Source organism: Emys orbicularis, chromosome 1 (genome assembly GCF_028017835.1).
Source record: "Emys orbicularis isolate rEmyOrb1 chromosome 1, rEmyOrb1.hap1, whole genome shotgun sequence".
NCBI classification, from domain to species: Eukaryota; Metazoa; Chordata; order Testudines; family Emydidae; genus Emys; species Emys orbicularis.
In genome coordinates this window covers 45156397-45169067 of record NC_088683.1, presented here as the reverse complement: position 1 = coordinate 45169067, position 12671 = coordinate 45156397, and the positions used below count along the sequence as shown (strand labels likewise).

Genomic DNA, 12671 nt, shown 5'->3' with positions numbered 1-12671 from the left:
AATAACATGTTAAATTGAATATTTACCAGATTTTCTTTGCCGTCGTCCAAGCAAATCAGTTACTGTTTTCCGGAATTTTTTAGCTTCTTCTTCATTAGCAAAATTAAGACCAACCTGACATGTCTGAAAGAAGACATCATCAGTTTTTCCCCCCCCACAGAGACCAAGAAAGTTGTTTAAAAGATTTTTTTTAAAAGCTTAAATTATGAAATATTCTAAAAATTAAGTGAACAGATTTGGTTTATGAAGGAGTAAGTTGGAAACGATTAAAACTCATCACCTTATAGTTGTAAGTGAAGAATGTAGAAGCAAATATTAACGTCCAATTAAAAAATATATTCAAATTGTGGATTTTTTTTTTCCTAACAAGATGTGTGAAGTCCACATTTTGTCAGATCTGAGCAATATTTCAAGTACACAGAATGACAAAAATGAAAATTTTATGTTAAGGGTACATAAAAATTGCTTATGTACTTGAAAATGCTTGTTTGGTGACACTAATGAAGCAACTGTCAGTTGCAACTGAAGGCGTTATTTCTTTGCCAGAGAAAGAGCACATTAAAGAGGTGTTCCTGTTCCATTTGTAGTTTAGATTTTCTATTTTATCACTGACATTAGAAAAAGTTCTTATTTATAATTAAATCTGCAACAAGTTGCTAGAAAGAAGATATAGGTAATACTGTACTTTATAAAATTACGTGATTTACAAAGTGAAAGGTGAAAAACAAGAGATATTAAAAGAAGCTATTGTACAAAGACAAAAGGCAGGACAAACATTTTAAAAATAGCTATTCAAGAATTAAGTAAATATTGAAACTTACATCTCCAGCAAAGGTATGAAAATATCCTTTAGGACTATTATATACAAAATTATTGTACAATTCCTGCTCCCACAATAGTTTCCCATCCTGGAAAGGAAAGAAATGCAGATATTGAAAACTGACTAGACAAACTTGTATTGCAATAGTGCTCAGAGGCCACAGCCCTATTTTGGTAGACACCGTACACACACACACACACACACACACGCGCGCACACACGCACACACACAGAAGAGATGGTGTCTTCCCCACCAAGCTTACAATCTAAGTCAGATGATTATTGGAGCTTGCAGGAAAGCCAAATTATTCGTACAGGTTACTATATTATACAAGAGTTCAATATCAAAAGAATAGGTGGTCTCAGTCCAGTGCCTAATGATCAAGTGATAAAAATCACAGACGTACGGCTCCTCGGTGCTCAAGTCTCTTTTGAACATGGGATTTAGGCATCTTTGAAAGCTTTATGTGTCTGAATTGAGACACATTGACAGGGTAGAATGGGAAAATCTCTTGTATAGCTACGTGCTATAGGGTATACTTTTGTTTATTCAGCACTTTCCAAAACAGATACTCTGAGGTTGTGATGCTTACATGGTCTAGACCAGGGATCGGCAACCTTTGGCACATGGCCAGTCAGGGAAATCCGCTGGCGGGCTGGGACGGTTTGTTTACCTGCAGCATCCGCAGGTTTGGCCGATCGCAGCTCCCACTGGCCGCGGTTCACCGTTCCAGGCCCATGGGGGCCGCGGGAAGCGGCGGCCAGCACATCCCTTGGCCCACAACGCTTCCCGCAGCCCCCATTGGCCTGGAACAGCGAACTGCAGCCAGCGGGAGCTGCGATCGGTTGAACCTGCGGATGCTGCAGGTAAACAAACCGTCCCAGCCCGCCAGCGGATTTCCCTGACTGGCCATGTGCCAAAAGTTGCCAATCCCTGGTCTAGACAGCTGCTCAGAGTTGGCATACCAGTGACACTGCACCAACTCCCCATGATTTCCTCTAGAAACAGCTCACAGGAGCCTTTCTTTAAAATTATGGCTCAGATGAAAGGCTGCTTAGAAATAAAAATTGTCTTTGTCACATATTTTAATTTAAAATATGAATTTAAAACTATCAGATAGTTATACAGCATACTTAAATATGAAAAATGCCCCCTACAATTTCCTCCCCTCCCCCATCATCGAAACATAGGGCTAGAAGGGACCTCAAGAGATCATCTAAACCTCTCTCTGTGCTAAGGCAGGAATAAGTATACCCAGACCATCCCTGACAGATGTTTGCCTAACCTGTCCTTAAAAACCTCCAAGGATAAAGATTCCACAACCTCACTAATAACCTGTTCCAGAGGTACGGGGGCCGGCACCTTGGGCGGAAGTCAGCATTCCCCAGCCAGCCCATCCGCACTACCTGGCCCACGCCGCGGCAGCGCTTTAAGCAGGATCCTTTGCCATGGCAGCGCGGTAGGGATCTGGCAGGGCTGCCAACGGGGGGCGCAAAAGGGGCAGCGCTTTAAGGTCAGCTGGGTATGGGCCGGTACTAACAGCCACTTTTTACCGGCACGCCGAACTGGCCCATATCAGCTTACTTTCACCCCTGCTTGCTGCAAACTAAGAGGATTACTTCTTGGTCAGGGAGAACGACTGATCACTTCATTTTGTTAACCTTTTACATATTTGAAACTTGTGTCTCCCTCATTCCTTGCCTTCTCTTCTCTAGAACTGCACGTTTCTTCTTTTACCTTTCTTTATAAGTCATGATTTCTAAATCTTTTATCATTTTGTTGCTGTCTTCTGGTGCATCTCCAATTTGTCTACATCCTTTCTATAAGTGTGGTGCCCACAACTGAAGTGGAGGCCTCACCAGTGATAAGCAGAGCTGAACAATTACTTCCCATGTCTTATATATGGCACTCCTATTAAATACATTCCAGAACGAAATTTGCCGTTTTCACAACAGCATCACACTGCTGACTCATGTTCAATTTGTGACCCACTACACAACTCAGATTCTTTTCTGCAGTATTGCCTCGCCAGTTATTCCCCATTTTGTATTTGGCATTTGATTTTCATACTTAAGTGAAGTACTCTCCATTTGTCTTTACTGAATTTCATAGTGTAGATTTCATATCAATTCTGCAATTTATCAAAATCATTTTGAATTACAATCCTGTTCTCCATAGTGCTTACAACTCCTCCCAGCTTGGTGTCATCCACAAATTTTATAGAAAGACTCCATTCCATCATCCAAGTCATTAATAAAAATATTAATGATTACTGTACCCAGCACAGACTCCTGTGGGATGCCACTTGATAGAATCAATGGCTTACTGTCAAACTGGGAGGACCTGAGTACAGTCGTTCAGTCAGCTATACACACCCCTCATAGTAATTTCATCAAGACCATATTTTCCTAGTTTGCTATCAAAATGTCATATGGGACTTTATCAAAGTCTTACTAAAATCTAATATGCATAATTCTTGCATTACTCACTTTATAACATCCCTTTATGAAACTCATACAAACAATTCAAGGAAATGTCACATTTAATATAAAATGACCTTATCTTAGCAAATAAAATTAGACAGAGAAAGGTTTCTCACCTTGATGTCAAATATTCTGATAAAATAAGACCTTTGTGGATTGTCTTTTACAAGGCAGGCTACTCCACAGCATTTTTTTGACCACATGGCATTGCGATCAGCTGCATATATCTGGACAACTGCTGAAGACATTGTCTAAAAAAAAAGAAGATGAGAAAATTCACATTGGTTAAAGCTTAAAATTAAGAGTTCCACATTCCTTCTTCTAGAGAAATCTACACCTAGTTTGATTCTATGGATCAGGCAGCAGCAACAAATCACCAGTTGTAGCAGAGCTCAGAAGATCTAAACATTTTTTTTTTATATCCTTATGTAAGCTCCTTTAGATGTTCTTTTAAAAAGAATAGGATTTTGAGAATTCTTAACCAGACACCAGCTAGTAGAAATAAATACAAGCAAGAGGCAGATAGGTAACTGGGGTGATTGTGTAGGTGATGGAGTTAGCATCAATTGGCAAAGCACCTATGCAAAAGTTAATGCAAAAGCTAGAACACTCAATGTAGAGAATTTAATTGATTCAATTAGGACTTGCTTACACTAGGATTTTTAATAATGTTTTTACATGTTAATTAACGTGTGTCCTGTCAACTCTAGAATTTACAATGAGGTTAGTTAACACACAATTAAAAACAATTGAGGGGTGTCTCCAATGGGATTTTTAAAGACGAGAAACAGCTTCATTTTTCAGAAAGTTTTGCTTTTTTCTGCAGAATCTTGGGAAAAGCAGCAAATTCCTACTCTTCTGCATCAACCACCATTGACGGCCTCACACATGGCAATTTATGCATTCCATTGACACTCCACATTACTCAATTTCTGCAAGATTGATAGCATAAGTAATTCTTAGTCTCATTTCAGGGTCCAGAGACTTGGAAGCTTACAATCTAAGCTGGCAAAGCTCTTAACTTATTAATGTTTACTGTACCAATAGATGTTGCAAGTCAACCACTATGAATAGCAACAATTTTAGTTTAACTTGAAAACCAGTTTATTTTTCCAATTTATAAGAACCGCATGTATCATAGCCTGAGAACATTGAACCAAGTTTTAATTTTACATATCTCAGAACTGTAGAATTGGAAGGGAACTCGAGAGGTCATCTTGTCCAGCCCCTGCACTCATGGCAGGATTAAGTATTAGACTATCCCCAACAGGTGTTTGTCTAACCTACTCTTAAAAATCTCCAATGATGGAAATTCCACAACCTTCCTAGGCAATTTATTCCAGTGCTTAACTATGCTAACAGTTAGAAAGTTTTTCCTAATGTCCAATCTAAACCGCCCTTGCTGCAATTTAAGCCCATTGCTTCTTGTCCTATCCTCAGAGGTTAAGGAGAACAATTTTTCTCCCTTCTCCCCTGTGACAACCTTTTCTGTACTTGAAAAATGTTATGTCCCCTCTCAGTCTTCTCTTCTCCAGACTAAACAAACCCATATTTCCCCCCCTAATCTTCCCTCATAGGTCATGTTTTCTAGACCGTTAGTCATTTTTGTTGGTCTTTGCTTGACTTTCTCCACATAATTTCATTTGAAGTATGTTGCTTGATGTCATCTGATTTCAAGGGTTCAATTTCTGACAAAATCCTGAGACATTCTGCATTACAAAGCATCCCATATTTACCATGGTGATGTAATTATGATGTTTTGTACAAAATATGCCTTGAGGTATTATTCTAAAAGTCCTGATCTGCTAAACATTAATATCTCATTGGATTGTATGTGAAGTTATAAAGTTTTGCTATGTATGTGTCACTGAAAGATACTGTAAAGTTGGAAACACCCACAACTAGCCTTTCAGGTACAACAATGAAGAAGCTAGACAGTGCTAATGGCCCATCAACAAAGACAATGGACCATGGAAAAGGCTTGTCCTCACCTGGGAACACTTCAGACAGACTATGGATAATGGCTGCCATGACTCATCGGGAGCACAGAAGGGCTTCTGACCAGATCACATGATACTGAACTCTTCTGGTACCTGTACTTTTCTACAAACAGGTCTGGAAACCTGGCTTGGAACAAAGGGGTTCCCACCCTATAGAAAAACTATATACGGGGAAGTGACATGACCAGGACTTGCTTCCCTACAAGATAACACCTGGAAATACCAGAGGAACAAAGACTGAACTGGAGAAGGGGTCCCAGGTGGGAAAGAAGAATGCCCTGCCTGTGCAAGGAAGCTAAAACCTGCTTGTATCATCAGTCAGGGCGAGATATTACAGATTCAAATCCCATCTAGTTTGTATGAGACAGATTGTGATTTTGTTTAATTTCCTAGGTAACCTGCTTTCATCGGTTTGCTATTACTTATAATCACTTAAAATCTATCTTTCTGTAGTTAATAAACCTGTTTTATGTTTTATCTTAACCAGTGTGTCTGAGTGAAGTGTTTGGAAAGCTTAGCTCTGGTAACAAAGGCTGTTGCATATCTTCCCCACATCGAGGGTAAAGCTGACTAATCTAAGTGAGCTTGCACCATACAGACCTCTTTGCAGTGCAAGACAGTGTAAGTCTGGGTTTATACTCCTGTGGGGGTGCAAGGCTGGGAGCTGGGAAATTGGCTGGTGCCTCCATTGTCGGTCCATGAGTGGCCTATGTAAAGCACTCAGGTGACTCAGTTGGGTGTGTGGCGCCACCGGCTGTCATGCTGGGTGATAACAGGGCCCAGAGGGGGCTGGCTGTAAGTCACTAGCAGAGCAGGGGCAGAGGCCAACCCAGCTGAATGGTTTGGGGGCACAATGGTTCCAACAGCTTCCTGGGTCCCCCCCCAGGGGTACAACCCGTCACATATCCTACAAAAAGCATGCCCTTTTAAAAATAATTCTCGCAAAATAAATTTCATTTTTTATGTTTAAGGGACATTTTTGCAAGGGAGAAAGTGGACCGCTAACTAAATAGGGGAAATAGTGAGAGTGACTGTACACAGAGTGCTGCCAACCATACAAAATAAATAACGTTTGCTAGCTTTTTCAGCTATAGTAAGATTAGGTGCTACTGGCACCTATTATCATTAAAAGGTGATTTTCAAGTTGACTGTCCCTTTAATAAACTATCTTCAAACCTCATTACTCCCAGGAACTATGAAGTCATTGTAACATGCCCTGAATGTCAAGAAGCTGGTTCTGTTGGACTTAAGGAGAACAAAAGGAAAAAGCAGCAGACCCAGAATAGAGAACCCTCTACTGAGGGCACATACCCATGACTTCTCAATAAACTGGTTTAGGAATTTTCAGCTTGGATGTCACAGCTGATTTCACTTGTTACCTGGTCTTCAAGATTCAAAGAACCCAAACCATAAAGAACTTTTTGGGTCAAAGCCAGCATCTTGAATTGTACTCAAAGATAAACTGGGTGCCACGTCAGTCAACTTAAAAAGCACCTTTAGTCCTATAACATCTTACCCCAAATTGATTCAATTATAGTGGCTTGATGGGATATTATATAGATTTAGATCTAACTTTTAATGAATTGCATATGCTTATACCCTTCATGAAATCTAAACCCAGTCTTTTATAATCTCCGTTAAGGTTTTTGAGCTGGTGTCACACTGAGATGGTGAAAGACTGGCTCTGAACTTCACATTTAAAGACAGATTTCCACCCTCCTTTAGCTAACACCAAGCTTTGTTTAGATATTATAATTGCTGATCAATAACTTGCAACCCCGTGATCATAACAACGGATTATTCCTAGCCCTCTTATAGAAAGATACAATCTGGATTTTAATCACGTTTGTAGGTATAAGATATAAAGCATTTCTAATGTCATCTTGAGACAAGGAGCTCAAGAAATAATATTTTTGCAATATGTATAAATATAAAAATCAGAGAGTGTCAAAGCTTACACATTTGCTAAACCACTGTTTGAAAAGAAAAAAACAGTCATTTAGAAGAAGGAGGCAACTAGTTCATGGTAATTCCAGATACTTTTAAAACCAAGAAGTGGGAGTTTTAACCCCACTCCTTACTCCTGAACTCAGAGGCAAAATTTAAAAAAGGGCAGAAATGTTACTCAGACTGGAAACCACATAGAAACAAAAAGGTTTCTAAGTAGAGGGATGTGTTTACACTTCATTAAGTTTTGTATTTTATTTGTAAAATAGAGGTTAGGTGTGCAATTATTTCCTGGATATTAAGTTAATGAGCATGAGATTCAAATTACAGTTCATAATACTACACACTCAAATATTTTTTTATTGAATAATCCTCTAAATACCTGGAAAAATTACTTGTGTTCATGTAGGAATATTCAAACATTACCATTTTACTTAGTTAATTGGCTTAATTATGGAATTTATCCATCAAATTTAAAATTACAAGCTATCAAAATACCTAGCAGCTCTACAAACCCATCTGAGGAGTGGTGGTTTATTCACCTTCCTAATCCAAGCTCTCTGATAAATTCTGTGTTGGGCAAGAATTAACGACAGAAGAGCTGCTTACCATATAGTAACTGAGGTTTTAAGATGTCAGCTTGAATCCCACCGTAGGTGTGCATGTGCTCAGGATCAATGGTCTTTTGATCCATGGTGTCTGTTAGGGCCATGCATGAGCTCCCTTTGCCTCCTTTTGCTCCCACGTGAGGGCAGAACAGCCACACAAACACCCTTCCCCCACCAGTGCCATCAGAAAAAGAAGTCTGTATTAGTGGAGGACTCCTAAATTGGAGCTGGAGGGAGGGTCATGGGCTGTACAGTGACAACATCTGGAAAAAAAACCCCAACAGTTACTGTAGGGTAAATAACCTCTCTCTCTCTGATGACAGAGTGGATCCCACAGTAGATAATTGGCAAGTAGTACTCCTTCCTCCTCCTATACGGTAGAATGAGGAATACCAGCCATATCAGTCAAACCATGATTGTAATACTGCTCTCCTGAACTTGGTAGTTAAGTCCAATGCATTAGGTTTGATAAATGTCAGTGGGTTACTTGACTTCACTTGCAAATTTGGGAAATTGGCACATTTCTGAAGCAGGCAGGCAGGCAGATGTTGGTGGAGCGAGTCTTGATGTTCGGTGGAAGCCATTTAGTAGCACAGTAAGATATATAGTGTTATCCACTTAGATATTCTTTGTGATGAGATGGCCTGGCCTCTGGAACTGCCATTTATAGCCAAAAATAAATGGAGAGAGAGTCTGAGTAGTTTGATTCTGACAACGTAGTAAAGTAAGGCACAGGAAACACCTAGTATGTAGTTCTGTCTCTCATGACATAGCATGGTGCTTCGGGAAGAAGACAAGTGAACTGATTGATATGGAACTCTGGGGATGAACTTAGGGTGAGATTTCAGCACCACTTTCTGAAGGGAGGGTCAGCCATAAGTGCTTGAAGTTCACTCTCCTGACAGACATAATAGCAACTAGGAGACGATCTTCAGAGTATAAAGTAAGCAGAATTCTTCAAGTGGCTCAAAGGGAGGCCTTGCAAGTCTCAAGAGGATGACGTTGACATCCTAGGCAGGAGCAGGTTCTCTGACCAGTTGGCAAGAATGTACTAGGCCCTTGAACTTCAAAACAGTCAGGTGAGAGAAAATTGAGCACAACTATACAGGAGGATGGCAAGCTGAGAATGTTGTGAGGTGGACCTTAATGGAGTTGAACAAAAGGTCAGAGTATTTTTATTGCAACAAGTAGTTGAGGAGCATCTTCAGAACCGTAGCCTGCACATGGTATGTTTCACGACCCATATCAAGAACTTTTTTATATTGAGAAGTAAGTCGCTGCTCAGTGTCTTCTTGTTCTGTATCAGGAATTCCTGTACTTGTTTACAGCAGACCCTGTCTGAGGTACTTAAACATCATCTAGGCTGTCAGTAACAGGGACTTCAAGTCTGGCTGAAGCATCTCATTATGGTGCTGTGAAACCAGGTCCAGGCAGCCTGGGAGCTGGATAGGCAGCAGCTGGACACCTGTAGCAGGTCTATCAGACAAGACTGCGTAGCTCTGTCTCATTTGACTTTGAATATCATCCTGGGGATGAGGGAAAATTGGTAGAAAGTAGGGCTGTCAAGCGATTAAAAAAAAAAAAACCATTTGCAATTAATTGCACAGCTAAGCAATAATAGAATTGCATTTATTTAAATATTTTGGATGTCTTCTACATTTTCAAATATATTGATTTCAATTACCACACAGAATACACTTTATATTTAATTTTATATTTATTTTATTATTGCATTGTATTTGTGTTGCCATGCGAACGCCTGTTCTCTCTTTCAGGTGACTTGCCAGTATTTATTGTGTTTTTAAGTTAATTGTGGTTTAGATTGATTGCTGAGGAGAGGGTCAAGATTGAGCCTTTAAATGAACAAACCAACCAACCAACCCACCCACCCCACACTTCAACTGCAGTCCCCCTTAATGCATTTGCCTTAAAACACAGCGGACAGAGTTTTTACTAGACAACCTTTGTTGCGGGCTCTAATTTAAGACAACCTGTCTCTCATCCCTGAAATGCCTGCTCTACTTGAAAGTTATGTTGTGAATATACACTGCACATATGACTTTTTACTCTCTTTACTGTTATGCTGGCCAATTTTTCTGCCTGAAGTTAGAGTATTTATTGAGAGAGAAGTCCACAACATGAAAGGATACTGCAACCTTTTACTTCACCATTCAAATAAAGGTGATTGAGAAAGTGCAATGGAGAGCTACCACAATACTTCAGGTCACTCAGAAAATGTGAAGGATCTTAAGAAGGGCTAGAACAGGAGTCATGTCCAACACATTCACCCTGAAGACAAAACATATTTAAAAAAAATAAAAGGCAAGGGACGAACAAAACGACAACCCAACCCTTTGGAGCAGCACTGAGAATCTGTTGCAATCAACATAATAGGAATAGAAATCACGTGCAAAAGTTCCCTGCTCAGGATTCCCCAGTTGTGGAAATCCCCAATGACCATAAAGTCATGCCATCGTGGGGAGAAGAGGAAAAGAGGGAAGAAGAGGAAAGGAAGAGGAGTGGCTGGAGATGTAACTCAAAGAATACAAAGTTAATGCTCAAGAAAATGGAAAGTTGAGATTGACTATTTTAAGATTCCTTCGCCTTCAATGTTTCAAATTTTTTCTAACTGGGAGCTCTCTCTTTTTGGGAGAAGTTGAAAAGGTAGGTATGTCATGGATTTTAATGCTGATGTGTTTTCTCTGCATAATTTATCTATAGGTTTTTGTTAAATTAACAGTTGTGATGCTTTGTATTTAGTTTTTAACTTTGAAGTTTTTAAGACACCTTGTACATGAATACATCTAGAAGTCCAGGATATAAAAATTTAAATAAAAAAAGGCATATAATTCCTTTAAAAGATCAGACTAAGAAATTACAGCCCATTTTAAAATGGATTTTTTGCACCGGGAAAGAGAAAGCACACAATTTATTTCAATGAGATACTGATTTCATACTTTTATTTGCAGAAACATATCCACAATCTACTCCATAAATTAAACATACTGCTTATTTTTCCAATGAAGCTGCTTTCAGGATGTTTGTACATTTTAAGTCACCTATTATTAAGAAAGTTACCATATACACCCCAAAAATTCCTCCTTGAAAAGATGCCGTAAGATAAGCAATATCACATCCACATTTTCTGAAACTACCGTCACATTTTTGATCATATATAATCTACACAACTTGCAAAATGTTATTAATGCAGTTTGATAAGCGCTCAACCTGCTATATTCAAGGAAACAGCAATCCCCATCACTTTCCCCAATATTCAGACTATCAGAGCTGCTCATATTGTGGTTCACAAAAGTCCTACAATTAAGGTGTGGCTAGACAAAACACCAAACTTCAGTTCAAATCAGACAACCCCAGGATTAATTCAAGGAAGAAAAAGACCCTTAACTAACCAAAGCATAATTCCCCCCTCCCCCCCCCGCAACCTCAATCCCAAACTAGAAAACAAGTATTACTGAAGCCTTCCAGAAACAGGATGTAACCATAAACACATTCCAGTATAATTATGCCACTCAAAGCTCTCCAGTAAATATTTGACTAATTCATCTGTCTGCCAATTTGTCTACAAAGATTTACTACACTAGATACCAGCTTGACTTCCTTCTACCAATAAAGAGTGGCATGTGAATATTGTAAAGACCTGTTTACATCATTCACCCATATAATCTCAAGTATATTGTGTTCCTGCCTATAAACCTAGAAGATATGAATAGACAAAATTTGTAGCTGCACACATGACATACAATAGCTGTGTCATGCTACTGAAGTTTTAAGTTTCAGTTACTTCCAAGTGAAAAAAAATCTGACATTTTAGATTGAACATATATGTACCTTGCAGGTGCTCTTCTTTCCTACTCTATAGAGAGTATATAGTTAACACTCTAAGAAGTTCAGATATGCCCTGCCTTATTAAAAAAACTTTTTTTCAAAACACTGGATATTCAGCCATATTTAAGTGACAATTTCTGATATGGGGTTTAAATCTAGGAAGTAAAGAACATTTCCTTGAGCTTTTTTCTGTTAATTTAAGGATTTTGAACCACCAGTTTATTAATAAAGACAGCCCAAAACCCTGACATTAAGCCTTTGGGCATGTAGCACATTTGGCTGCCAGCACTATACTTAGTGGACCTGGATGGATAATTTTACATCAAATCCCTCACAAAACCGAACAAAAGTTCTATATGGCTGCCTCCAAGCTTGCGACTTTTGTAGAAGTTGTAGCACACAGAGCAGTGCTTGAGATGGGGTCTGTTCTGTCTTGGAGCGGAGTTTGCTTGCCCATCATGGACAGAGCCGTCCCAGCAGAGGCAGAGCTTGAAGATAGCGGACTTCACCTGAATCCCAAAAGACAAGTGTATGTGGGAGTGGGGCACCAAGACCCACAACAAACAGAAGCTCAGTGAACTTTTCTTTCCCTTAGATTCAACAGCCACAAACCTTGGTAATTAATTAATTAATTAATTAAATAATATATGGAGATACACCTATCTCATAGAACTGGAAGGGACCCTGAAAGGTCATTGAGTCCAGCCCCCTGCCTTCACTAGCAGGACCAAGTACCGTCCCTTACAGATTATTTTGCCCCAGATCCCTAAAATGGCCCCCTCAAGGATTGAGCTCACAACCCTGGGTTTAGTAGGCCAATGCTCAAACCACTGAGCTATCCCTCCCCCCCCAAAAAAGTTTATAGAATATTCAGGTTGGAGGGGACCTCAGGAGGTCATCTAGTGCAAAACCCCTTGCTCAAAGCAGGACCAATCCCCAGACAGATTTTTACCCCAGTTCCCTAAAT

General features: G+C 39.6%; 1 protein-coding gene across 1 annotated transcript in view; it reads right to left on the bottom strand.

The window, feature by feature from the left end:
• The window catches only part of WASL (WASP like actin nucleation promoting factor), a 79192-nt gene that overhangs the window by 35401 nt on the left and 31120 nt on the right, over positions 1-12671 (bottom strand). Inside the window, exons 2-4 of the mRNA XM_065416349.1 lie at positions 3420-3554; positions 822-908; positions 27-123 (exon numbers count right to left, since the gene is read on the bottom strand). Of these exons, the coding sequence (XP_065272421.1) occupies positions 27-123; positions 822-908; positions 3420-3554 (319 nt within the window). The remainder of the gene's footprint in view (positions 1-26; positions 124-821; positions 909-3419; positions 3555-12671) is intronic.